The 27,614-nt window shown below is 43.7% G+C and overlaps 1 protein-coding gene across 1 annotated transcript in view; it reads left to right on the top strand.

Annotated features, from left to right (window-relative positions):
- HSD17B14 (hydroxysteroid 17-beta dehydrogenase 14) overlaps nucleotides 1-27,220 on the top strand; it is a 37,140-nt gene extending 9,920 nt beyond the window's left edge. Inside the window, exons 3-9 of the mRNA XM_068242971.1 lie at nucleotides 1,560-1,657; nucleotides 4,255-4,321; nucleotides 6,423-6,514; nucleotides 10,044-10,148; nucleotides 12,804-12,871; nucleotides 23,113-23,209; nucleotides 26,286-27,220. Of these exons, the coding sequence (XP_068099072.1) occupies nucleotides 1,560-1,657; nucleotides 4,255-4,321; nucleotides 6,423-6,514; nucleotides 10,044-10,148; nucleotides 12,804-12,871; nucleotides 23,113-23,209; nucleotides 26,286-26,450 (692 nt within the window). The 3' untranslated portion in view covers nucleotides 26,451-27,220. The remainder of the gene's footprint in view (nucleotides 1-1,559; nucleotides 1,658-4,254; nucleotides 4,322-6,422; nucleotides 6,515-10,043; nucleotides 10,149-12,803; nucleotides 12,872-23,112; nucleotides 23,210-26,285) is intronic.
- The last annotated feature ends 394 nt before the right edge of the window (nucleotides 27,221-27,614 follow it).

Below are 27,614 nucleotides of genomic sequence, written 5' to 3'. Positions count from 1 at the left end.
TGTCACTTGGTACAGCACTGGCCAGCAATGGAGAAGGATGCCAGACACAAGAAAGCAAGGACATGCGCTGTGTAACAGGTGAGCCTGCAACACTTGCCAAAGTAAAGGACACCTAAAATGAGGGATATGGAGGCTGCCATATTTATTTCATTTTAAACAATACCAATTGCCTGGCAGCCCTGCTGATCTATTTGGCTGCAGTAGTGCCTGAATCACACAGCAGAAACAAGCATGCAGCTAACGTTGTCAGGTGTGACAATAATGTCAGAATCTGCATCCTTGTTTAGGATCTACGGGTAATGGAGTTAGAGGAAGAGGATCAGAAAGACTGCCAGGCAATCTGCTATGTTTTAAAAGGAAATAAATCTGTTACCCTCCATATCTTACTCACTTCAGACGTCCTTTAAAACCAATCTATTTGCTCAGGCTAAAGTGTCACTCCACCCACATGTGAAAAAAAAAAAGAAAAGTAAATTCACAGCAGAGAAACCTAAAACTGAAGCCAGACAGGTAAGCAAGAGGTACATTTGTTACACAGTTTAAATTACTCTACAGGATTTGTACTATGGGTCACATTAAAGTGAAATTGTGTAAACATGACCCAGTGGCAGCTATGAGTCGGGCTGCATCCTATGCAGAGAGGAGACTCTGCAGCTTTACCACCCTTTATGCAGCACTTGTTCTGGAACAAAAGGGAGCTCAGACAGGTCCTCTTAGGCCCAGTGCACACCAAAACGCGCTAGCATAATCGCAAATGCTCAGTGATTTTTCACATCGCTTCTAGGCATGTGCAGAGTGATTCTCTAAGCATGCCTAGCGATTTTTGGAGCGTTTTGGTGTAGCAGATTTTATTTTTTGTTACAGTAGAGCTTTAACTGAACAGCTTCTGTAACAAAAACGCTTGGAAAGTCGCTCTGATCTAGCGTTTTCCAGAGCGGTTTTCCACTTTCCTATACTTAACATTGCGGCTGAATCGCCTGAGAAATCAGCAGAAATGCTTCAGGACCCGCGTTTGCGTTTGGGAAAAAAAATCCCATCGCTCTGGTGTGATCCATCCCATTCAAATACATTAGCCAAGCACTTTTCAAAGCGCTCAGAAGCGCTCTTGGTGTGAACCAGCCCTAGCATGTGGGAAGGCCACCTGATCTAATGCTGACCTCTCCATCAGAGATGGACTATGATGAAATAGGCCCCTTAGTAGTAGATTTGGGGGGCCCTGTGTTCCTTTTGGTAAGCTGGAGTAAAGAGAGGTCAAAGAAGGTGACAGGTGGGCCCCCTGACAACCACTAGGCCCCAAGCACCTGCCTAGGTTGCCTGGTGGATGAGCCTGCTCAGTCTTCATTGGTGTAGAGACTGGTTTTTAGTCATGTGGACTGGCAGTGGGCATGCCTACATCTGTGTGAAGACATTAGAGTATGGTCGGATGAGGGAGCATGGCTAGGGTCTCTGTAATCAGGCCCAGAAGTAGACGGACCCATCAGCTCTCTGCTTTTCACATGGAATCCTGCTCTGTATCTGATCACACTGTATAAACCTCCCCTGTATGTTATCATGTATAGAAAAGTCGGCGAGCGACCTGGAGAATGAACTCAGAGAATACGGACCAGGATCTGCTATTTATGTGTCCTGCGATGTGAGAAAAGAGAATGAAATCAAGGTAACGGCCCTTTATTACTCTATCTGTGTTGTTATTAGTAGAACAAAGGTTATCGTTTACAGGGAAGTGTGCCTGGAGTGCTGTGTGAAACCTGCTCTGCCCTCGAGGCACTTGTTCGGTCAGTGATGTATTATTTTACATGTAGTATTTGTACCGCTAATGGAACATTCAGAGGAATTCTGAAGTGTGAGTTATAGAGAGGGAGCCATTGTCAGATTTCTTCACAAAACAAATGCTGCTTGACTTCCTGTTCTATTCATCCTCAGCCTCTAATTCTTCACATCACTGACCCTGAATAAGTACGCAGATCAGGCGTTCTGACATCCTTGGCTGAATGCTAGCTCCTGACGTGACACAGACACTTTTGAAGGCAAAGGATCAGCATTTTAGAGGGATGGTTCACCAGTGATAGATAATTCTAGTAACCCAACAAAATCAAATCGGGGAAAGTCAGGAGCCAGATAGTGTAGTATGTCTATGTGGTAAAAGTAAAATGGTATTATCAGGGCCGGATTTACCATAAGGCGCTGTAGGCATGTGCCTACAGGCCCCTGATGGTGGAAAGGCGGCTCACTCCCCTCCCTGAGCGTCTCCCTCCCTCCTTCCCTATGCAGAGTCCTGCTGAGTATAAATGAGAGGTTACTGACCCTGCTCTTTCCATTGACGTGATCTCCCTTCAGTCAGGGGCACCTCCAGCTACTTAATACTGAGGTTCCTCTAGCTACCTAATACTTGGGTACACCTGTAGCTATTTAATTTTAAGCGTACTTCTGGCTGTATAAAACTAAGGGGGCACCTATGATGGGCCTGGGAAGTAAGGAGGAAGTGACAGCTGGGGCAGCCAGCATACTTGCGGTGTGGTTCGGTGGGGGTTTGTAGGTTCATGGAGGGTGAAGTCTAAAGCCGCATCTACACGAGTAGATGCGGCCGCGATGCTCCTTATCAATCGAGCCGCTGATGCGGCTCGATTGATAAGATCCGACAGGACGGATCTCCGCACCGCCGATTCCCTGCTCGCTCCCCGCGAGGGGACAATGGCAGGGAATCAAGCGGAAGATAAGCGGCGCCGGCGGGGACGTGCGGGCACGAGCGGGGAATCAAATGCGGCGCACGCGCGGCGAGCGGGGACGCAGCGGGCACGCGGAAGAGGCGGTCCGGCAGCTAATCGAGCCGCCGGATCGCTGCAATGTCCCATAGTGTAGATGGGGCTTAAAGGGACACTTAAGTCAAACAAAAAAAAAAAAAAGAATTTTACTCACCTGGGGCTTCCAATAGCCCCCTGCAGCTGTCCGGTGCCCTTGCCGTCTCCCTCCGATCCTCCTGGTCCCACCGGCAGCCACTTCCTGTTTCGGTGACAGGAGCTGACAGGCTGGGGACGCGAGTGATTCTTCGCGTTCCTGGCCACAATAGTGCCATCTATGCTGCTATAGCATATATCATATACCATATAGCAGCATAGAGGGTGCTAATGTGTCTTGGAACGTGAAGAATCACTTGCGTCCCCAGCCTGTCAGCGCCTGTCACCGAAACAGGAAGTGGCTGCTGGCGGGGCCAGGAGGATTGGAGGGAGACGGCAAGGGCACCGGACAGCTGCAGGGGGCTATTGGAAGCCCCAGGTGAGTAAAACTCATTTTGTTCGTTTGACTTAAGTGTCCCTTTAAGATGCCAGGACATCTGTGCCTATAGGCTCCTGTGATATAAATCCGGGCCTGGGTAAAATACTTACAGAGGTTGGTGACAAAGCTTGTAACCACTACTTAAAGCCTGCAGGGAATTACCCACCCCCTCTCAGGTGCCCGGATCCCTGGAACTCAGGGCCAATATGGTCGCTGTCCACTCCAATGGGTCTCTTTGGGCATACTAAAAATTAAAAAAAATACAACCTACCACGAGATAATGGCATGTTTGGAGGTGACCAGCAATTTTTAAACCGTTGCCCTGGATGCAAATGAGCCTAGAAACTGTCCTGGATGTGGATACCAGCCAGCCTCCCTACTCACTTGCACACTGTTTTGGCAGTAAGACTTGGCAACTGCCATTCAGAAAATGATTTTGAACATGAAGGAAACCCTGAGAATCCACCATGAGGAGAACTGGTTCAAGGACTGGTTCAAAACCTGGCGGTTCGGCCAGATTTTAACTGCTTGCATTTTTCGCTGTAGTGTTCCTTCTATCTCCCAGAATGCATTGCATCCACTGGCCATTTAAAGAAAATCTTCCACATTTAAATTGTTCATGCTGTCTGGATACTGTACTGTATAGCTGGGTAGCAGGTTGAGGGAAAATTAAAATAGGCGTTAATACAGGTATTAGGCCTTGTTTCCACTTATGTGCTTCTATCCGCTTCTTGTCAGCACATCAATGTTGCAGATTGATACATGTTGCTGAAAAGCGGACAGAAGCGCACAGATGGAAGCAAGGCCTTAATGGCAACGGATAGAACTTGCTGAGTCAACCCGTATGTGTGTGGTCAGCGAATAAACTACATTTCATTTTTGGAAGTCTTTGCTGAATGCCTATGCTTGAGCTGAAAAGCTTTGATAAAGATAGTAGCAGAAAAATTAATAAAATTAACCTCCAGGTTCCATTTAAAACAGAGGCTGATTGAAATAACTGTAAACGCGTTTGGACAAATAGACTGTCTGGTCAACAATGCTGGATGGCGTAAGTACTATTAAGCTGCTGAATATTACAACATTAAAGGATAACTCTACCCACAACTGATATTTCATTTTTGTTTGATAGTCAGCGAGCTGAATCCCATTTTAGGCTAATTTCAGCCGGAGAGCCGGCAGCAGGATAATCGCACTGCACCATTTACCTTTGCACATTACCTTGCGTCAGACGGTGACAGGGTAATATGCATAGGTCCGCCCTCTGCTCAGTGACGTGCTGGACAGGAGTTACGTCACTGAATCTTGGTCAATCAGCACACGTAGCGCAAATAGATACATGTTTCAGTTTAACATCGTCTAAATTATCTTTTTCCATAAAAAAAATCTAGGATCTAAGAGCCCTGATTTACTATAGCAGTGAGTGTGTCTATAGTGAGGCATCTTTCGCGGTTTGCCAGCCAACACTACAGGGATCGATGCCCCAAGCAATGTCTGCAGTGATGACCAGGAGAATAGCAGCCAATAGCCTGGCTATGAATAGGGAAGTGAGCATGCAGGTGCACTTTGAGACAGGTAAATTGGGCTGTATCCGGCGCCTGCGATTTTTGGCTCCGCCCTAATGTGAATTACGGCTGTAGTGGCACTCACTGTGTCATTTTGGTGCCGGCAATAGCTGGAGCACAAATTATGGGAAAAATGGGGGGACTAAAAATTAGGTGGTTACTAGGGGAATAGTTAAAAAAATAATTGGGAGATTAGCTAGAGCAGAATAAGCCGTTTTTAGGCTTCACCTTGCACCAAAATTTCCCTATGCCGATTTTAGATGAATGCGGTACACCTATCCCTATTGATATCAGTGGAGTCAACCCTGGTCGCTCATGTGCTAATTGTAGATACACACATGAGATAACCATTTTCCAGAATTGGCCGAAAATGACTGTTTCAGCTGACAATCTTTCTATGTGTACAGCAGGAGAATCCATTGTGCCAGACCCTTAAAGGACCTCTGTCACGAAAATCTTAAAATTTAAAATACATGTAATCATATACAAATAAGAAGTACGTTTCTTCCAGAGTAAAATGAGCCATAAATTACTTTTCTCCTATGTTGCTGTCACTTACAGTAAGTAGTAGAAATCTGACATTACCGACAGGTTTTGGACTAGCCCATCTTCTCATGGGGGGTTCTTAGCATTTCTTTATTTTTAAAAGCACTTAGTGAATGGCAGTTGCTCTGTCCAAAAGAAGTGTAGGGTGAGCAGGGAGGCTGGCCAGCATCATTGTATAAATCCTTTTCAGGGAATGTCTTTATAACGCATAAAGTCCATGCTCAGAATCCCCCATGAAGAGCTGTTGGAAATGTCAGATTTCTACTGTAAGTGACAGCAACATACGGTAGGAGGAAAGTAAATTATGGCTCATTTTACTCTGGAAGAAATGTACTTCTTTTTGTATGTGTTTTAAATTTTAAAATTTTCCCGATAGTTCCTCTTTAATGACTCCAATGCCCAAGCAGGATCAATCACAATGTTATTTCCTCTCCCAGCACCCACAGAAATTCATTCCATCGTATGCCGATTATCGTTCCTCCGCCCCTCTATAGGAACAGAACGCATCGATAGCCCGAAGGCTAGTGATGTGTCTGTATAGCATCGGTCCTAAATTGTTGCCCGAGGAATAATTTTCAGATCCATGACGGGAGACAATACTTACATTTAGTTTATAATCTAGATAATCTGATGTAACAGTTTGCTGTCTTTTGTCCATTTTGTCCACAGAGATTTGGGGGACCCCTTGCTGACAGTCCTCCACCAATGACATGAACCAAAAAGCTATTTAATCCACGATGTAATGTTAAATCTGAAACCTGTTTTTAGGTGGAGTTGGCCTTTAACTTAACTGTAAATGCCAAAATTCACTAATATACATTTTGATCCACTCTGAACGATTAATGGGGCCTTAGTGATTCTTTGTACTTCATTCATTCACCACAATCATTCTTGTTCTATTGATTTGCTTGCTTCTCAGGTGTTGTGACAGCTATGCTCTTCCTTGCCTTTATTCTACCTGAATTCTCTTGCATCACAGTGCTCCAGTTTCCACGACAACGCTCATCATTGCACTTTGTTGTTTTCACAATTTGACTTCAGATCCTCCAGAACAAAAAATAGATGACACGAGTGCTGAGGACTTTCATGACCTTTTAAATCTCAATCTGGTTGGCTACTTCCTGGCTGCGAAGGTAAATATCCCACAGGACTATGGGCCAGATTTATCAAGAGTGTCTGAGACAAAATATTAGTAGGTTTTTAGAAATCCGTGCAGAACTGTCTCAGACATCTTAAGAAATCATTACATAGTGCAGATTCCTTCTAAAACTGTTGTATAATAGGAGGGGCTAGGAAGGTCTCTCAGACAGTGCAGTGTGTAAGGGGAATTGCTGTTGCTGAGGTAACCAACACACCTGCTGTATTGATAGCAGCAGGCTCTGAGGAGGAATTCAGCAGGTGGGAGGAGCACATCACAAATCATGTATAGCCTGCACTCTGCAATCATGTCTAGCCAGCAGTTCTACATCTGTAGAACTGCTATCAAACACTTCTTAATCTGCGCCAGTTTAGGGATGGATTTGCACTTTTCTTAACTGTAATGCAGCTCTAGAAATCCACGCTAAACTGCCACTATTACCTAGGATTTAAGAAGTTCTTATTATCATGCAGAACTGTTCTCCCTGCTGGTTAGAACAGATTAAGAAGAAAAAACTTTTGGTAATGTGTTGATAAATCTCCTCCTATGATCCCTGTATCCTATCAGTGTTAAGGTGGCCACACACGATACAATACAATGATCCGATTTTACGGCAATTCGATAAAAACGATCGGAGCTCCTGAAAAAATCAAAAGCTTTTTTTAATTCGACAGAAAAATCTGATCGGATTTCCCGTTTTCTTCTCGATCCAGAATGCCAGATATTTTTCTTTAATCTTTCTAAAGATTGTATGGTGTGTGGTAGATTGCCAATTTATTAATATACACACCCTAGCAATTTTCTCAGCTTCCAATCATTTTTATCATAATTGGGGAAAAAATGTAACATAGGTGTGTGGTAAATTGGTCATATTTTTTAAATGTACTAATCAGTCAGAAAAATTGATTGCAATTCTTAAATTGAACAGATATTTAAAAAATTGTATGGTGTGTGGCCACCTTTAGACTGATACGTATTGCTGAAAAAAGCACAGAAGTGCGCAAGTGTGCTCAGGCACTTAAGGAGCCCATGAAAGGTACAATCTTAACTATACCATCTTACCAAATTATGCAGCGACTCCTAAGCCTTTGCATTTTCTTCCATTGTGTATAGCTGCATACAGGGCTGGGTCTGTGGAAAGGCCACAAAGTACAGAGCCTTGGGCGGCAACAGGCCAAAGGGGTGGCTTGGCACTGTAGAGGGATTGCTACATGTGGCTGTGAATGGAATAAAGAGGTTGCAGATATGAAGCAACACATGCAAATAGGGAGTTGGTAGCCAAGGGATTTGTATATTACTGAAGGGAGGCTGCTGTACATGAATGTTACACATGGAAGAGGGAGCTGCACAAGCAATAGGAGGGGGGTGCTGCATATGGATAGGCATATGTATGATGTCGCCGCCAGTGAGTTGGGTGCAGAGTGAGCCGAATGACAGCTCACCCTGCTGCCGCTCAAATCCCCGGCGGCGTTAAACACTATTCCATTGCCAAGTCGTAGCAACTCGGAGGGAGAAGTAATTTGGGGCCTGGTGGTTGCCGGAACCCCAAATTACTCTTGTGCCGATCCAAAACCACCTGCTACGCATGGAGCGCGCTCATGGAACAGGGAAGATGCACATGGAATGGGAGGGCACCAATGCACATGGATCATTAGATGGATTTCCTGTAGGCATAATCATGTGATCACAACCCAGTGAATATTGGCTTCACAAGAAACATAACTTTAGCAGTGCTGTGTACTCTCTGACACAGGGTGTGCATGGTTCATTTCTAGAACAGTACATGCGGTGACCATACGGACCATAGTTATTACGTCATAGAAATGATGTCACTCATCATCTTAGGAACTCAAATCTAAAGAAAAAAGGTGTCACTACAGTAATTCTACAGATCTGTTTGCATAGATACACGTGGGTAAGCCCCAATATTGTGGGTCTAATACAACCTCAACATATTATTATTATTATTTATTGTATTTATAAAGCGCCAACATATTACGCAGCGCTGGACAATAAATATATACAATGATACAAGCATGACATACATAGGGTTATACACATAGAACAAAGTTATACATAGAAATTGTACATATCTTCCATAAAAACATAAACCTTTCATAGGATCGCCGGGTTGCCAAAGCTGATGAATAAACCCTTTTGTGTGACATGAGATATTTCTCTGGGGTGGGGCAATAATGAAATGGCTTGATAAATATGCGTTTTACATCCTTTTCTTCAGTCTTGTGTATTAAAGGACAACTGAAGTGAGAGGAACATGAAGGCTGCCATTTTTGTTTCGTTTTAAGAAATACTAGTTGCCTGGCCGTCTTGCTGATCCTTTGCTTCTTAACCAGTTCACTCCCAAGTGGTTTTTACCCTAACGGCCAGAGCAATTTTCCACTGTCAGTGCTCCTCCCTTTTATTCCCTAATAACTGTATTACTACTTATCACAACAAAATGATCTATACCTCGTTTTTTTCGCCACCAATTAGGCTTTCTGTGGGTAGTACATTTTGCTAACATTTTTTTTTATTCTAAATGCGTTTTAACGGGAAAAATAAGAAAATAATGGAAAAGATCATTTCTCCTGTGGTTAAACCGACACATTTAATTTGCCCAGTTGTCCCGATTATTAAACCGTTTAAATGATGTCCCTATCACAATGTATGGCGACAATATATTATTTGGAAATGTAGGTGTTATTTTTCTGGGTTTTTTTTGTCTGGTCCATAAGTACAAGCCCCTATGTAGCAACGTTATAGTAATATTCCCTCATAAAATTAAAAAAGCTGAGTCCCTAAGGCAACTATTTATGTTTTTTTTTATACAAGTTTTTTTTAGGGGGGGGGGGGGGCTTTGGAAGTGTAAGTTATTAATTTTATTAATATTGTGTATAAGTTTGTGTATGTATGCGCCTGTATGTGCAATTTTACTATTTGGCCACAAGATGGCGCTAGTGAACACTCTCCTATTTTATAGGAAGTGTTTAACTTTTTTTTAACATTTTACTGAACTGTGACTGTTTCCTGTTTTCTAAATGGACGTGGCCGCTGAATGCGGTCACGTCCATTTATTCCAGGCATTGCAATTGGGTAGAGGACCACTTGGTCCTCTTCCCCAATCACGGAACACGGAGTCCCGACGTGCAGAGCGGCGGCGGGAGTGAGCGACTTATTAAAACGTCCTGTTGCCGTTAACAGGCTCAAGCAGTACGTTTTAATAAGTCAGGTTGCCATTAACTGGTTAATACATTTAGCCATAGACCCTGAACAAGCATGCAGCAGATCAGGTGTTTCAAACATTACTGTCAGTTCTGGCAAGATTAGCTGCATGCTTGTTTCTGGTGTGATTCAGACAGTACTGCAGCAAGATAGATCAGCGGGTCTACCACGCAACTAATTTTGTTTTATTTTGTTTAAAATGAAATAAATATGGCATCCTTCATATTCGCTCACTTCAGTTGTCCTTTAAATGTACCAGCTATTAAAACTTTCATTTGTGACACTGTGTTTCTTTATTTTAGTATGCTTTGCCTCACCTAAGAAAAACACAAGGGAACATTATTAATATTTCAAGTCTGGTTGGAATCATTGGACAGAAACATGCCATACCCTACGTTGCCACTAAGGTGAAGTATCAGCTGTATATTCATTTCTATATATAGAGACCAGAACTGAAAAGGGTAATAATGGAATTGCCGACAAATTAAAAAAAACACTGGGGTATATGAAACATGACCTCTGCTTTCACTTCTATTTTTCCTGCCTGTAAGATCTCTTTAAAGCAGAATTACAATCTGGCAAAATATTCAATGAAACCGTGCTTGCTTTCTCCTTATTGTGCATAAAGTAATCCTACTTGCTTTTGTCTCAAAGTAATGTCATCTGTGTAACAATCCCAAGCCTTCCCGTCCGGCATAGAATACAATTGGGCTGGGAACTGCCATTGCAATGGATATATTAAACAGGACCTCTTCAGAATATATTTTAAAGGGACCATGAGCAGGTGATAAAAACAGAATTTATACTTGCCTGGGGCTTCCTCCAGCCCACTGTAGGCGCGAGGACCCCTGGTGTTCTCCTGGCGCCTTCCCTGGTCCCGGCTCCGATTACAGGATGACTTCGTCCTGAAGTCGTCAGGTCTGCTTCTGTGGATTGTGGAATTACGCCGGCCAGCGTGAGAGTCCTGCTCATGCGCGGTTCAATCTTAGAGAAACGCGCCTGACCAGGACTCTCATGCCGGCTGGCGTGATGGCGTAATCATCCACTTTGGTAAGAAGACCTGAGGACTTCAGGCTGAAGTCGTCCTGTACCTGGGACCAGGATGAAGGAAGGAGCCAGGAGGATGCCGGGGGACCTCTCGGCCTACGGTGGGCTGGCGGAAGCCACAGGTATGTGTCAATTCTGTTTTTATTACCTGCTCAGGGTTCCTTTAATAAAACTGCCTATTTTTATTTACAGTATTAATTTAGAAATGATTTAGCCCATTGGAAAAGCTTACTTCACCCTGATGTACATTCTTAAATTTATCAGTGGTGCCGGCATCTTTACTGCTGGTAAATTAATAACTGTGGAATGTTCTTCCTATCTATGTAGTGAGCAGTAACATCAGCAGATCTGCACTAATGCTGGGAATATACTATGCAACTTCTGGTCCGATCAATGGGAATCGGGATATTTTTTACATGTCCGATCTGTTTCTGATCTACAAAGCGATCGAAGTTATTGAAAAATCCCTTTATCGTTTAGGAGCAGTTTGGACATGCACACTCGGTACAAGTTTCCTTCTGATCACCCATTGATTGGACAGGAAATTGCAGCATGTGTTCCCAGCATTAGGTGACCTCAAGCCTTGTGTACGCATCTCTGTGAGGTCTGGTTCACACTACAAGAGCTTTTCTAAGCGCTTTGTGATTTTAAAAGCTCTTGCTAATGTTATGCTATGTGTGTGTCTTCACTGAAGCAATGGGATTTTGTAAAATTCCACCATAGTAATGCATTAGCAAGAGCTTTTCAAATCTCTAGCATTTAAAAAGCTCTTGTGGTGTGAATTAGCCCTGAGGGTGGGTTACAGACCATTATACAGCAATATAGTTATAAGAAGAGTTTCTGGTGCTGAAACCAGGATAATGATTATAAAAAGGTGTATCCTAAATATTTATTTATGATCTATTTATCATCTGCTTTGAGTTAAAGGGTTACCTTTAAATTCATTCCGAGAACTCTCAAGTTGGCAATACACTGGTCTATCTGGCCAACAGACAGACCCCGCTCAGATCATTATGTGATCACAGAGGGATTTGAGGAAATGGGGTGCCTTCACACCTTAGGGAAAAAGACACAGAGACAATGGGAGCCCAAATAGCATAGTATGTTATACTTGGAAAATGATAAATGTAAATCATAATAGAACTACTCACAAAGGTGGGTTGCAACAGGGGCAACCAACCACTTGAAACAGGTGGAGACACTCTTGGTGTCTAACCTTAATAGGGTTAAGGTTAATATGCACAAAAGGGGTAAAGAGATATAGGTAGATACAGTTAAAAACACTAAAAACATAAAGGATAAACAACCAAAAGCATTGAGGCACTCAATGCTTTTTGCTGTTTTTTCTTTTAGGCACTTGTATTAGCCGGAGGAATTGAGTTCAGTTTCACCAAACCCGTGGCCTGTGCAAAATATACCTTTTGTCTTACGAGGCAGTCGTTATTGAGGTAAGCCACCTCATCCTTTAACTTTTTTTTTAGTGTTTTTAACTTTGTTTTATCTATACCTGGGCGCCTCTTTACCCCCTTTGTCCCCATAGATTTCGGCATGAAATCTTTGGAAAATCTGTGAGCACTGCCTGCTGGGTTCACAGGTCTCCCCATGTATATTTACCTGGCAGTGCAGAGTGCAGGGGCAGCAGAGCTCACACTCACCTGTCTGCTGGCGTGTGTCTTCTCCACCGTCCGCAGGGCTCTCCTCCCTGTCTCTTCTCTCCCGTGTCTTCCTTTGTCCCGTGAGAAATACTGGAGGCCAAACGCTAGGGGCACCATAGCAGGTACCTTACATGACCACTAGAGGCCTCTAGTGTTTGGCCTCTGGCGTTTGAGACATGACACAGGAGCCCTGGGAGAGCCCAGTGGTGGAGAGAACACAGCCTCCAATATTTTTCATATAACCTATCCTTTAGGAAGAACATAACATAGCCTACACATACATGGTCACTCTGCCTGAAACTGCTGTAAGTTAGGAAACTGTACTGTCTACCAAACAAATGGTCTCTCTTTCTCTCTCAGGGAGCCATAACTGCAATGACAAAGGCAATGGCTATAGATGAAAGTCAGTACAATGTCAGAGTGAACAGGTAAGGTATAAAAGGGGACTATGTCTTTACACCTAACACTAATCAAATCCCAGAGTGACTGTAATATGACATAAACTGCTGAAATAATCTACCTTTGTTTTGCTTTATATTTTTAATGCCTAGGCATCTGGACAGGAAGTGAGAGTACTGTATTATTATTTTGTATTATACTACTCTGACACATTTTCCCCTATTGTTTACAGTGTATATTAAAGAGTTTGTGCTGCTAAATGTCTGTCAGAGTGGCTTACAATTTAGTGCGCGAGTATGAAGGGAAATTTGGGCCCCCATGGTCGCTAGGAAACTTGGGTGCTGCATAGACAGCAATACTCATGGCAGCTATAGTGGCACCCAGTGGACAATTTGAGCACTGCACACAATTAAATTAGTCAAAGTGCCAGGGCTTAAAGGAGTTCTGTGAAGTGCTGCAAAAAACCCCAAAAACTGACTCTTACCTGGGCCTTCTATCAGCCCTCTGTACCTGTCATGTCCCGCGTCGTCCTCCTCTGATCACCCGTTCCCCGCCGCCGGCACTGGTCAATTATTCGTCTAACAAGACAAATAGTGTGCGTTCCCCTCCCGTCTCTGGGAGGAGGTTTTCTTGTACTACGCCTGCACAGTAAGCTCCCAGAGATGCGAGCACATACGTGGCCACGCAGCCGCAGTAGCGCTATACGCGTAATTAGACAGGGACTGGCGGCGGGAAACTAGTGATCGGAGGAGGAGGGCACGGGATATGACGGCTACAGGGGACTGATAGAAGCCCCAGGTAAGTGTCAGTTTTTGTTTTTTTGCAGTACCCCTTTAAAAGCGGCATAGATGGTGGCGGGGTTAAGTTAACAGGTAAGAGGTTAAGTTAAGGGTGCAAGTGTTAGCTGTAGGTGGGAGGGTTAGTGTTAGGAGCAGGTAAGAGGTGGTTAGTGTTAGGCTTAGATAGCGGCAGGTTAGTGTTAGGAGGATATAGAGGGCATGTTAGTGTGAGAGGATGGTTTAGGTCAGGGGTCTCAAACTCGCGGCCCGCGGGCCATTTGCGGCCCGCGATACAATATTTTGTGGCCCCAGGGCCCCAGAGCTTGTAGGGGCCCCCAGTGGCTACAAGAGGAAAAAAAAAATTTTCAAATCGGCCTTATAGTTTTTGAGAAAATCGATTTTAAAGTTGCAAAGGAAAAAAATACACATTTAAAAACCCGCCGACTTTAATGGTTAATAGCAAATCCACCTTAAATGCTAGAAACCCTAAATTTGCAGGATATGTTAAGGAGATCATTAGGAATAAGAGGAAAAAACAATTTTTCAAAAAGACCTTATAGTTCTTGAGAAAATCGATTTTAAAGTTTCGAAGGAAAATAGTATACTTTTAAATGCGGTAAATGTCACTTTTAGTAGCAAGCCTAACGGTAGTGTAATTTTACATGTATCAAAAGAAAGAGCAATACATTTCCTGACAGAGTTTCCAGGGGGTCCATACGCAGCCGCAGCGCTTTGGCCAGGGATCGCTATACAGCCGTAATATGGCTGTATGAAGATTCCGGGCATTTTTTCCTATTTTCCCAATTTTTTTTTTTATGTTTAGAGTGGGCGGGCAGAGGCGGCGATCCGCCGCGATTGACGTCAGGAGGGGCAGAGCTGAAGCTGAAAGCTCTGCCCCTTCCAGGAAATGCCGGCGGATTGCCCCCGGGGCGATTTGGGGGCTCTGCAGCCCTCGTTTTGCGGCGGGGACACGTGAACTCCCTTATGCGGCCCAGCCTCATCCTGACTTTGCCTCCTGCGGCCCCCGGGTAAATTGAGTTTGAGACCCCTGGTTTAGGTAAAGCAATAATAGGTTATTAGTAAAATTGCTAATATTTTACTATCGGAATTATCCAGCGTCCAATAGTAGAATATTGGCAGTATTGCTAATATTTTACTAGCAGCTTCCCAGCACCCTTATTCCCCCGAATAAGGGCTACTGGAGAGATACGCAAACGGCGCATTTCTCTTACGCTAGACTGTCTCCGACTGACGGCAGTGCAGGGTCCCACTGCAGGCAGCGGAGGACAGTGGCCTGGGAGCAATCAGAGCATATGGGGCTGGAGGAAGCCCCCAGGTATGTATAAAATCTTTTTAATTTTTCATCTCTGGTTTACTCAATTTCCAGATCGCTTTCAATGAATAGATACATTGTATTTATTTATTTCCGGGGCAAAAAAAAACCCTACACAAATGGCTTAGAAAAGCGCTTTTCTAAGCAAAAATCGCTCTGAAAGCGCTTGCAAAATCTATAAATCGCTCAGCTCTTGTGATAGCGCTGGCGATTTATAATGTGAACAAGGCCTTAGAGTCCAAGCTGTTAATGGTAAAGGGGATGTTTCTAACATGTGAGACTAAGTCAGCCTTGACATTTTTAAGTTATCAGTTAGGTGTTTTGATTGTAGACTCGGCTATATTTTTTTCTGCTGAGTTGATGTGAGCTGTACTGTGTAAACAGATACAGACAAGCAATACCATTTTTTTTTCATAATATTATATGTAGAAAAATATACATTCAATATTTTTTACAATACGTGATCATTGTAACTACTCTTATACAAGACCCCTGCACCACATTATCAATAGTCAGCTACTACTATGTATGCATGCGATATGCAAGGACAGTCAGCGCTGTCCAATAGGCACACTAATGCACTGCACATCAGAGCGCTGACACAACGCACTACTGCATGCATTTTAAGCACGATGCAGAGCCATCCTGTTAGCTAGTTGAACAGGACTGTGCTGCAACGTAGATGCTATGCAAGACGTGTGCCCAGGCCCTTATTGAATATGGCCCAACATGAGAAATGGGAACTCCCAGTGACACGCAGAAAGGGAAGCCCTGGGGTCTGCAGCGAGCAGGCAACCAGTATAACAGTAATAGTACCTGGGCACTTGTACAGAAGCACAACTCTGTCTAGGTGACATCAGTAACGCCAAAGCTACTGCCAATGCATACCTCACATGCACAGGTGGATTCACTCGTTATTATTATTATTTAGTATTTATATGGCGCTGTCATCTTCCTCAGCGCTGTACAGTGTATATATTGTCTTGTCACTAACTGTCCCTCGGAGGAGCTCACAATCTAATCCCTACCATATTCATATCTCTGTATCGTGTAGTGTATGTATTTTAGTCTAGGGACAATTTAGGGGGCAAGCCAATTAACTTATCTGTAACCACTAAGGGGGTTTTCCTCTTAAAGGAAACATCCAAGCAGGACAAAAAAAAAACAAAATCCACTTACCTAGGGCTTCCTCCAGCCCCTGGCTGCCGTCCTGTGCCCTCGCCGCAGCTCCAATGGCTCCAGGTGTTCTCCACTGCAGAAGCCGACCTCGCCAGGTCAGCTTCTGGGTCGGCTTCTTGTGCGCTGCACGGCGCGGGTCACGTGGTCTGGCTGACGTCTGCCGGACCACGTGACCCGCGCCATGGAGTGCACAGGAAGCAGATCTGGCGAGGTTGGCTTCTGCAGCGGAGGACATCGGGAGCCACTTGAGGCGAGGGCACAAAACGGCAGCCAGGGGCTGGAGGAAGCCCCAGGTAAGTGGATTTTGTTTTTTTGTCCTGCTTGGACCCTCCCTTTAAAGACCACAGCAATTTTCACATTGCAGTGCTTCTCCCTTTCATTCGACAATAATTTTATCACTACTTATCACAACAAAATTATCACTTTGCCACCAATTAGGCTTTCTTTGGGTGGTACATTTTGCTAAGAATTATTTTATTGTAAATGCATTTTAACGGGCATAATAAGAAAAAAATATCATTATTTTTCAGCCATTATAGTTTTAAAATAACACATGCTACTGAAATTAAAACCCATTTTATTTGCCCACTTGTCCTCGGCATAATTTTCCAAGTACGTTTTCCCTAGTAGGGAATAGACCCCTATCGCGCTAAAATGTAACTTTTATTTGTTCTATTAAAATATATAATATATCACGGTACAACACCACATTTAAAAAACAGTCAACCTGTGTAATTAATTTGAGTTCTAGTTGTGTCACATGAAAATCGTTTTTTGTTTTTTGGGGGTGGATCACCATCCAAACAATATAAATTGTACGTGTATGTGCACGTATCTAGGAGAGGGATTAATATCTCCTCTGTGGAAAAATTATCCAATATATGCACAATATGATTAGTGATAAACACCCTCCCACAACTAGCACAGGTATGGTGGACATTAGGGGACCCCACCATGCACCCAGTGTACAACATTACAGTAAACTCGACATGTTTCGGCTAAACGCCTTCGTCCGGAGTAAATACATATACAGTGGTGTGAAAAACTATTTGCCCCCTTCTTGATTTCTTATTCTTTTGCATGTTTGTCACACTTAAATGTTTCTGCTCATCAAAAACCGTTAACTATCAGTCAAAGATAGCATAATTGAACACAAAATGCAGTTTTAAAGAGACTCCGTAACAAAAATTGCATCCTGTTTTTTATCATCCTACAAGTTCCAAAAGCTATTCTAATGTGTTCTGGCTTACTGCAGCACTTTCTGCTATCACAGTCTCTGTAATAAATCAATGTATCTTTCCCTTGTCAGACTTGTCAGCCTGTGTCTGGAAGGCTGCCAAGTTCTTCAGTGTTGTGGTTCTGCTATGAACTCCCCCTTTCAGGGCCCTCTCTGCACACTGCCTGTGTGATATTTAGATTAGTGCAGCTTCTCTCTGCTCTATTATCTTTTACAAGCTGGATAAATCGTCCTCTGAGCTGGCTGGGCTTTCACATACTGAGGAAATTCAGACAAGGGCAAAGCTGTTTGCAGGAAGAAAAGAGCAGCCTGAAACTTCAGTGCATGAGAGATGCAGGGGGAAAGAAACACACAAATGATCTCTTGAGATTCAAAAGGAAGGGTGTATACAGCCTAATATGCAAGGATACAGAGGCGCCAGTAGGATAAAACAAGATAAAAGGTTTAAAACGGTTTAGGTGGCGGTGGTGGACCGTCCACACACAAACAGACAAAAAATCGCTGTTGATTGTAGAAAAAAAATTCACAATTTATTCACATACTCCTACATAAAAGTGCAACGCGTTTCACGGGCAAACATCCCGCTTCATCAGGCAATAAACGAACGGAGTATCTCACTGCAAAATGACAGAGATGTAAAGCATGTCAGGGAGCTGTATACAGACGTAGAAACTGTCAAAGAAAAACATCTCTTTTCTTGTTGGTGCAAAGTATGTCAACTATTATAATAGTATCTGTGGGGTAGTGGAAAGAATGAGGGGGGGAAAATACTATATGTGGGGGAATGTGAGCAGGGAGGGCAGGGTGGTGGGTTGTGACCAGGGGATGGAAAGTACTGGCAGGGATAGGTAAATATAGCTGAATTGAGAACAAGCTATTGGGGATGTGTGTCCTGTGATATAATGAACTATGTGGAATGGGGATGGTGTAGCTTACAAGGCAATTTTCAACAACAAAACTAGCAAAGGTAAATACCCAGAGTGTCTGAAAAGGAGCTGTCTATGATTGAGGAAAAAGACAAAACTGACAAAAAAGACAGGCATGAAACCAATGATGATGATCAAACTTACCAGCTCTGAGTATATTGATAGCTTGGCACCTCTGTGCTATGGTAACTGTGTGTGGGGTTTAAATAGGGAGGCTAATTGTCTAATGAGTTGATTTGGATCAGGAGCGAGGGAGGGAGGGAGCCTGCATGTATACAGCCTGCTTGTGTATGGATGTATTTTGTATGTGTGGACATACTGTACATCAACCTACTTCCTGTTTTGGTGGCCATTTTGTTTGTTTATAAACAAACTTTATAAAACTGTTTTTAACCACTTTTAATGCAGCGGGGAGCGGCGAAATTGTGACAGAGCGTAATAGGAGATGTCCCCTAACGCACTGGTATGTTTACTTTTGTGCGATTTGAACAATACAGATTCTCTTTAAATGATGGTTTTTATTATTTAGTGAGAAAAAAAACTCCAAATCTACATGGCCCTGTGTGAAAAAGTGATTGCCCCCCTTGTTAAAAAATAACTTAAAGGAATTCTATCAAAGATGACATTTTTGAGAAAACATCTTTAACCACTTGATGACCCACCCTTTACCCCCCCCCCCCCTTAAGGACCAGCGTGGTTTTTAGTGATCTGTGCTGGGTGGGCTCTACAGCCCCCAGCACAGATCAGGGTGCAGGCAGAGAGATCAGATTGCCCCCCTTTTTTCCCCCCTATGGGGATGATGTGCAGGGGGGGTCTGATCTCTTCTGCCTGCGTGTGGCTGGTGGGGGGGGGGCACCTCAAAGCCCCCCTCCGCGGCGAAATTCCCCCCTCCCTCTCCTACCTGGTATCTTTCTAACCAATTGCTCGATCTTACAGTTCTATACTCACTGCTCGTGACCTTGCTGCCTATTGTAGGGGCTCTTTTAAAGGTCACCAAAGGTGGCTTCTTGTAGATTTTACCCAATATTGGATCCCTTTCAATAGTTTTCCAATTCCGCAGTATACTCTTTCTGATGTCCATGGCCATTGGTGAGTATTGAAAGACAAAAGTCAGTCTTTCCTCATTTTGATTCACAGCTTTTTTCGTTCTATGCTTCCTTTTCACTAAGTTATCTCTATTCCTTTTGCCGGCCCTCTCTCTAGCTGCCTCTAAATCCTTTTTATCATAGCCTCTTCTCAACAGGTCTGTCGTCAACTCCTCGGCTTGACATATGTAATCCTCATATCTTGTATTATTTCTTCTCAGTCTTAGGTATTGACTGTACGGCAAAGACTTGAATACATGATCTGGATGGTAGCTTTTTCGATGTAAAAGTGAATTCCCTGATATTGGTTTTTTGTAACCTTTTGAAATCAATCTTCCCTCCTCTATCTTAAGGATAAGGTCCAGGCAGGTGACCTGATCCTGGCTATACTCATATGTGAATTCCATATTGTTTTTCCCATCATTGAGGTATTCAAAGAATTCCTCAAAATCATTATTAGTCCCGGACCAGACCACCAGGATGTCATGTTGATAGGGGTTGCTAATTGTAAAACAGAGCATTGCAGGCCGTTTCCCTAGCTCCCCCACCCGTGGCCGCCGCAGTAACGAGCCATCCGTTCTGCTCAGTTTATCCCTGGACAATAGTACGTGAGGGCGCACTTCCATATGCGCCTTGAACATGAACTATTCCAGTGCCCCGTCGCCGTCAGTGTGTCCTCAGGGCACACTGTCTTACACACACATGTTGAAAAAACATACAGAACACAAAAATATATGCTGACTTCTTTATTTACATTTATTTTACATTGATTAAAGATGTTTTCTCAAAAATGTCATCTTTGATAGAATTCCTTTAACTGTGGTTTATCTCACCTGAGTTCAATTTCTGTAGTCACCCCCAGGCCTGATTACTGCCACACCTGTTTTAATCAAGAAATCACTTAAATAGGAGCTATCTGACACAAAGAAGTAGACCAAAAGCACCTCAAAAGCTAGACATCATGCCAAGATCCAAAGAAATTCAGGAACAAATGAGAACAAAAGTACTGTAATTGAGAGCTATCAGTCTGGTAAAGGTTATAAAGCCATTTCTAAAGCTTTGGGACTCCAGCAAACCACAGTGAGAGCCATTATCCACAAATGGCAAAAACATGGAACAGTGATGAACCTTCCCAGGAGTGGCCGACCAAAATTACCCCAAGAGCGCAGAGAAAACTCACCCGAGAGGCCACAAAAGAACCCAGGACAACATCTAAAGAACTGCAGGTCTCACTTGCCTCAATTAAGGTCAGTGTTCTTGACTCCACCATAAGAAAGAGACTGGGCAAAAACGGCCTGCATGGCAGATATCCAAGGCGCAAACCACTTTTAAGCAAAAAGAACATCAATGCTCGTCTCAATTTTGCTAAAAAAACATCTCAATGATTGGCAAGACTTTTGGGAAAATACCTTGTGGACCGACGAGACAAAAGTTGAACTTTTTGGAAGGTGCGTGTCCCGTTACATCTGGCGTAGAAGTAACACAGCATTTCAGCAAAAGAACATCATACCAACAGTAAAATATGGTGGTGGTAGTGTGATGGTCTGGGGTTGTTTTGCTGCTTCAGGACCTGGAAGGCTTGCTGTGATAGATGGAACCATGAATTCTACTGTCTACCAAAACATCCTGAAGGGGAATGTCCGGCCATCTGTTCGTCAACTCAAGCTGAAGCGATCTTGGGTGCTGCAGCAGGACAATGACCCAAAACACCCCAGCAAATCCACCTCTGAATGGCTGAAGAAAAACAATATGAAGACTTTGGAGTGGCCTAGTCAAAGTCCTGACCTGAATCCTATTGAGATGTTGTGGCATGACCTTAAAAAGGCGGTTCATGCTAGAAAACCCTCAAATAAAGCTGAATTACACAGTTCTGCAAAGATGAGTGGGGCAAAATTCCTCCAGAGCGCTGTAAAAGACTCGTTGCAAGTTATCGCAAACGCTTGATTGCAGTTATTGCTGCTAAGGGTGGCCCAACCAGTTATTAAGTTCAGGGGGCAATTTCTTTTTCACACAGGGCCATGTAGGTTTTGAGTTTTGTTTCTCACTAAATAATAAAAACCATCATTTAAAACTGCCATTTTGTGTTCAATTATGTTATCTTTGACTAATAGTTAACAGTTTTTGATGAGCAGAAACATTTAAGTGTGACAAACATGCAAAAGAATAAGAAATCAGGAAGGGGGCAAATAGTTTTTCACACCACTGTATACAGTGCAGTGCATCAAACATCACCAGCTCTGATAGGGGCTATATATATATTGACCGTTTGATATGTGGGATGGAGGAACTGTATATGTTTGATGCACTGCACTGTATATATGTATTTACTCTGGACGAAGGCGTTTAGCCGAAACATATCGAGTTTACTGTAATGTTGTACACCGGGTGCATGGTGGGGTCCCCTAATGTCCACCATACCTGTGCTAGTTGTGGGAGGGTGTTGATCACTAATCATATTGTGCATATATTGGATAATTTTTCCACAGAAGAGATATTAATCCCTCTCCTAGATACGTGCACATACACGTACAATTTATATTGTTTGGATAGTGATCCACCACCAAAAAACAAAAAACGATTTTCATGTGACACAACTAGAACTCAAATTAATTACACAGGTTGGCTGTTTTTTAAATGTGGTGCTGTACCGTGATATATTATATATTTTAATAGAACAAATAAAATTTACGTTTTAGCGCGATAGGGGTCTATTCCCTACTAGGGAAAACGTACTTGGTTTCTATTCCACAAGTGCTCAGTTAAGAGTTGGCATAATTTTACTATTTGGCCACTAGATGTCCCACCAGTTTATTCATCCTGTGTACTGCGAACAGTACACAAGAAGAGAAGTATGCATTACTTTCACTTTTGTCAACGACCAGTGGCATCTCATTGATGTCAGTGATCACTGAACTGTGTTCTCATTCACTGATCAGTTTACTAACGGGTGGCAACGGGAACGGACACACGCGGCGGGCAATCGCGGCGAGGTACGTATATCTACTCCCCTGGGACTGCAGATGAAGTCCTGTGGGACGTAGATATACTGCCCGCAGGATAACTAGTTAAGATGTAATGGGCTTTAGGCAAGGTAGTAGATTTGAGGCCTCCTTTTGGTAAGATGAATTGGAGAGTGGTCAAAGAAGGTGGCAGGTGGGCCCCTCGACACCCACTAGGCCCCAGGCACTTGTCTAGGTTGCCTGGTGGGCTATCCTGCTCTTCTCACATGGAATAACTCTACAGGTCAGGGGGATCTGTGAGTTTATTATTGTACACTAGATATTACTACTGCATTATGGGAAACGGAGCTATTTGTGTTCTGTGGAAAAAGGACCATTTTTCTGAACATTCAGCTGTGCAACTTGATAGGATGGAGCCAGAGCGTAATGGCAAATGATTACAGCAATTTGAAAGTGGCCAGTAATGAACACAGTGTTTCATGATTATAATTAGCATTTCCTTCCTAGAGCACCTAAGTGGATTCCTTCTGACAATAAAAGCATTAGAGTTCCTGTAAAGCAATATTTAACATGAGGGCTTTATTGAGCTTGTAGCAAAGTCAACAGCTAGCCTGAGAAAAGCTCTCTGAAGCGAGGAGAGTGGAAGTGCTGTGATTAGCATGTGGGGTGTAAGCAAAGTGCACTTCTGTGGAAGCAGAAGCGCCTGAGAGTAGATTAGGTAAAAGCATGTATGCTATTAACGTGTATAACACAAAAATGTCTATGTTTCAGCATATCTCCTGGAAACATATGGACGCCTCTCTGGGAGGAGCTATCCAGTCATGTTGCAGATCCTGAGGCCATGATCCTTGGCGGGAAGAATGCCCAGGTGAGGAAGCAGCCATTATCAACTTCTGAAATGCTGTGTACTTGACGGTATCCAACAGTCACTAGATGGCGCTGTATGCATTCACTGTTTATTGCTATCTCTATACTATGTCCTGTCTCCTATGTACTTTACCTTTAGGCTGGTTTCACAGTGGGACGTTACAGGCGCACGTTAGAGCAGCCTGTAACGCAGCCCACCGCACAGTAATGAAAAATCAATGGGGCTGTTCACAGTGCGGACGTTGCGTTACATTGTAACGCTGCGTCACAAGACAACGTACTGCATGCAGTACTTTGGTTAGACTGCTTGCACATGCTCAGTAATGTTGGGGAGGAGCGGAGAGCGGCCAGGCACATGGCTAATTAATATGCACTGCACGTTATGACGTGCAGTGTTTACTTCCTGAAGCAGCCGCTCTGTGCGGCGATTGGCCGGCGGGACCACGTGATGCCGCATGCGCACAAGAGTGCGCATCACGGCATCACTGACGCCAGAGTGAGCTGCACAACGCGGCTCACTCTGACGTCCAGATCCAGCACCACCAGGCGTTGAGTTAGGGGGACGTTATGCGACCTTAACGCCCCCTCTAACGCAACGTCCTGGTGTGAAATTAGCCTTAGGCACAAATCTAAAAATGCACCACAAGGTAGCCATACACACATAGATAGCCACCCAAGGTGGCAAACAGATTCAGCTCTCTCTGTATCTTTACCTATCCGGTCCAGTCATAATTTCAATCAATTTGTTTGCCATGCAACTGAGTTGTATTAGTTTAGACAGGTTAGGCTTTAAGACATGCTCCATACTCACACTCATGCATACTACCACACCTCCAGTCAGAGAAAGGGAGAGTGATTTGGTTAACCACTTAATAAGCTGACTTTTAAAAACATCTTGCTAGAGCCTCTTAAAGAGACTCTATCAAAAAAAAAGTTCCCCTGGAGGGTACTCACCTCGGGAGGGGGAAGCCTCAGTGTCCCAATGAGGCTTCCCCCTCCCTTGTAGCTGCAGGCAGTCCAGCGCTGGCTCCCTCGAAGTGTCCCGGAATCCTCCCTCGACAAGCCTGATAAGTGCTGATTTATTTACCTTGCCTGGCTCCAGCTGAAGCCGTGTTGCGGCTCTCAGCACGGTGATAGGCAAAAATAGACTATCTCTGTCGGGTCCGCTCCGCTCTGCTGCGCAGGCGCAGGAGACTTGTGCCTGCGCAGTAGAGCTGGCCGACAGCGATCGGCTATTTCCGCCTATCTCTGATGTGGAGAGCTGATACTGCGCTGGAGCCAGGAAGGCAAATATTTACATCCCCGCTGTTCGGGGAGCTTTTCCGCCGCCGCCATGGGACCGAGGAGGACGGGGGAAGCCTCAATAGGATCCGGAAACTTCCCCCACCTCAGGTGAGTACCTCCCAGGGGAGGTTTTTCTCAATACAGGTTTTCTTTAATGGCTCCAGGGCGTTTTATAAGTCCGCTGTCCGCGTGCATGTGCGTGCCCCAGTGCGTGCATGTGCATTCCCGTGCATGTGCACGTGGAAATAGTGGGAAAAAAATAACACCGAAGAAAAAATATACCTTTATTTCCAAATAATATATTGTCACCATACTTTGTACTAGGGACATAATTGAAATCTTGTGATAACCAGGACAGATAGGCAGAAAAAATGTGTGGGCTTTATGTACAGTAGCAGTGTTTATATTGAAACTATAGGGGATGAAATTGGAGAAATTGTGTATTTTTTCATTTTTCCCCTTGTTTTTCCCTTTAAAATGCATAGAAAATAAAGTAATTACTGAAAATAAATATCAACCTCAAAAAGCCCAATTGGTGGTGAAAAAAACAAGATGTAGATAATTTCATTGTGATTAGTACTGATTAAGATATTAGCAAATGAAATGGATGAGCCCTGAAAGGTGAAAATCGCTCTTGTCCGTTAGGGTAAAAACGCCTTTGGGGTGAAGTGGTTAAAAAGGAAGGAAGAGGCAGAAGCCATCCATAGGTTACCATAACTGGTGTTAAACCTACCTTTGAGTGTGAGATGATCTGCAGCTAAAAACTCTGGTCAATCAACCTTTCTCCTCAGTTTTTACAGTAGATCTATTTACAAAGCTTTTTCACCTCTCTTCCTCTGTTTTCACCTTATCGATGTTACATTTTAAGCTCCCAAAGAGCAAAAATATAATATAATTAAGGTAAGAAAAGTAATTTTGAAATACAATTAATTAGGAACAATTTACTTCAAGTGACTATTTTGCTAGTAAATATGCTGAAAGGTTATTTTTATCAATTAGGTGATAAATATGTCATTTATTACACATTTTGTGAATAGAGCCCATGTTTTTTAGGCTCCCAGCAAGTAAGAACATATTTTTACTTTAAGTACTTTTTAGTACTTTAAGCATTTTCAAATGCTTAAAGGATAGCTGTAACGATATGGTGGCTGCCATATTTATTTGCTTTTAAACAATACCAGTTGCCTGGCTATCCTGCTGATCCTCTTCCTCTAATACTTTCAGCTATAGACCCTGAACAAGCATGCAGCAGATCAGGTGTTTCTGACATTGTCACATCTGACAAGATTAGCTGTATGCTTGTTCCTGGTGTTATTCAGACACTACTGCAGCCAAATACATCAGCAGGGCTGCCAGACAACTAGTATTGTTTAATAGAAAATAAATATGGCACCCTCCATATTCTTCTCGCTTAAGTTGTCCTTTAACTTATTTAGTAACTACAGGAAAATGTATCTCCTAGCAGAAAACTCAGAAGCAAAGCCCATGTTCATATGATAATAGTATTTACATGAAGGGAGTAAGGTTGGAGTTAGATTATGCTTGAGCTGCACTTGGTCTGTATTGCACAATGCTCCAGGGTCCGTGAACCCGAGGAGGAGACCTATGGAAGCTGCAATATTTATTTCCTTTTAAACAATACCTGTTGCCTGGCAGTCCTGATAATATTTCTGGTTAGGGAGGCAAGTGAAATCTGCTCCTGAAGTGTTTACCTTAAAGCAATGTGTACTTTCACCTTCACTGCTTGTCTTCCACTCTCTGTTCATAGATCTCCTTTTATCTTTTCCCTCCAGTTACTGGGCCGGATGGGCACAGCTGAGGAGTGTGCCAAAGCTGTGCTGTACCTGGCAGCAGATGCCACTTTCTGCACTGGCATCGACCTTCTCCTAACAGGCGGAGCTGAGCTCAATTATGGCAGCAAGAACCAGCAGAAGCCACGAAGCAGCATTTACAACTGACAGTTCATAAAACACAGAAGGACTGATCTATAAAAAATCCAGACTGCAGAAAAGAGGCGTGGCTTATAGCATCCAATCTGGATGCCAGAAATGTCTTTCATTTTTTATTGATTGAAAAAAAACAGTATTTGGCTAGTTGTTTTGGGTAACACAGCTGTTTCCTTGACCTCAGGTTTTAGGTCTTTTCACTGAATGTATTTTTTTTTAGTTCAATTCCAGCCCCCTGACTCCTTATACCTCCTCCATCACATGCCAGTCTGTGGTTGCTGAGATGCTTTCAAACACCAGGATACGAATAGCCCACATGATCGCTGGTCAAGAGCAAATTTGTAGGTGAGGTTTAATCAAGCATCAGTAGGGCTGGTTCACACAGACGTCTGTCCGGTGGCTCGTTCGGTGACGTGACATTCACGCTTTTGATGGTTTTCATTGGCTTCCCATTGCGGTCAGCGGGTTTTGTCCCCACTAGATGTTGCGGTTAAACGACCCTGGGCGCTACATCGCCCAAAACAAAGGGGAAATTGAGGATCGGAATGCCACATTCACACAAATGTCAGGAAAAGCCCAGTGCAAATGCTCCCATTCACTTGAATGGGAGCGTTAAACGACGAGTCCCGAACGCCGGCGGTGAACACGGGGCAGACGTTTGTCTGAACCAGCCCTTACTCTGTCTGTAGTCAGATGTACTGTAGATTCTTAAAGGAAACTTTAAAGAGAGTCTGAAGAGAGTTAAAAACTCGGGTTTTTAGCTTATAATCATCATGGGCATGCTTGCCCCACCTAAAACGCCGCTATCCCACGGCTGAACGAGGGGTCTTTACCCCCCAAATCCCCTCTGTGCTCGCCAGGGGTCTCTTCCTGTTGAGGCAGGGCTAATGGCCGCAGCCCTGCCTCCATGCGCATCTATCAGCGCATGCCTCCGCCTGGCCCTCTCAGTCTTGCTACACTGAGAGGGGCGGGGGAGAGGCGGAGATCCGCCGCTGATAGACGCGCATGGAGGCAGAGCTACAGCCATTAGTTCTACCTCCATGAGCAGCAAAATCTACGACCAGGTTGGTCGTGGATTTTGCAGGGGGGGATTTAGGGGGGTAAAGACCCATCGTTCAGCCGTGGAATAGCGGCGTTTTAGCTGGGGCAAGCATGCCCATGTTGATTATAAGCTAA

The sequence above is a fragment of the Hyperolius riggenbachi genome, chromosome 6 (assembly GCF_040937935.1).
Source record: "Hyperolius riggenbachi isolate aHypRig1 chromosome 6, aHypRig1.pri, whole genome shotgun sequence".
NCBI lineage: Eukaryota > Metazoa > Chordata > Amphibia > Anura > Hyperoliidae > Hyperolius > Hyperolius riggenbachi.
Note: the sequence above shows the minus strand (reverse complement) of the source record. Positions and strands in the feature narration are given on the sequence as shown.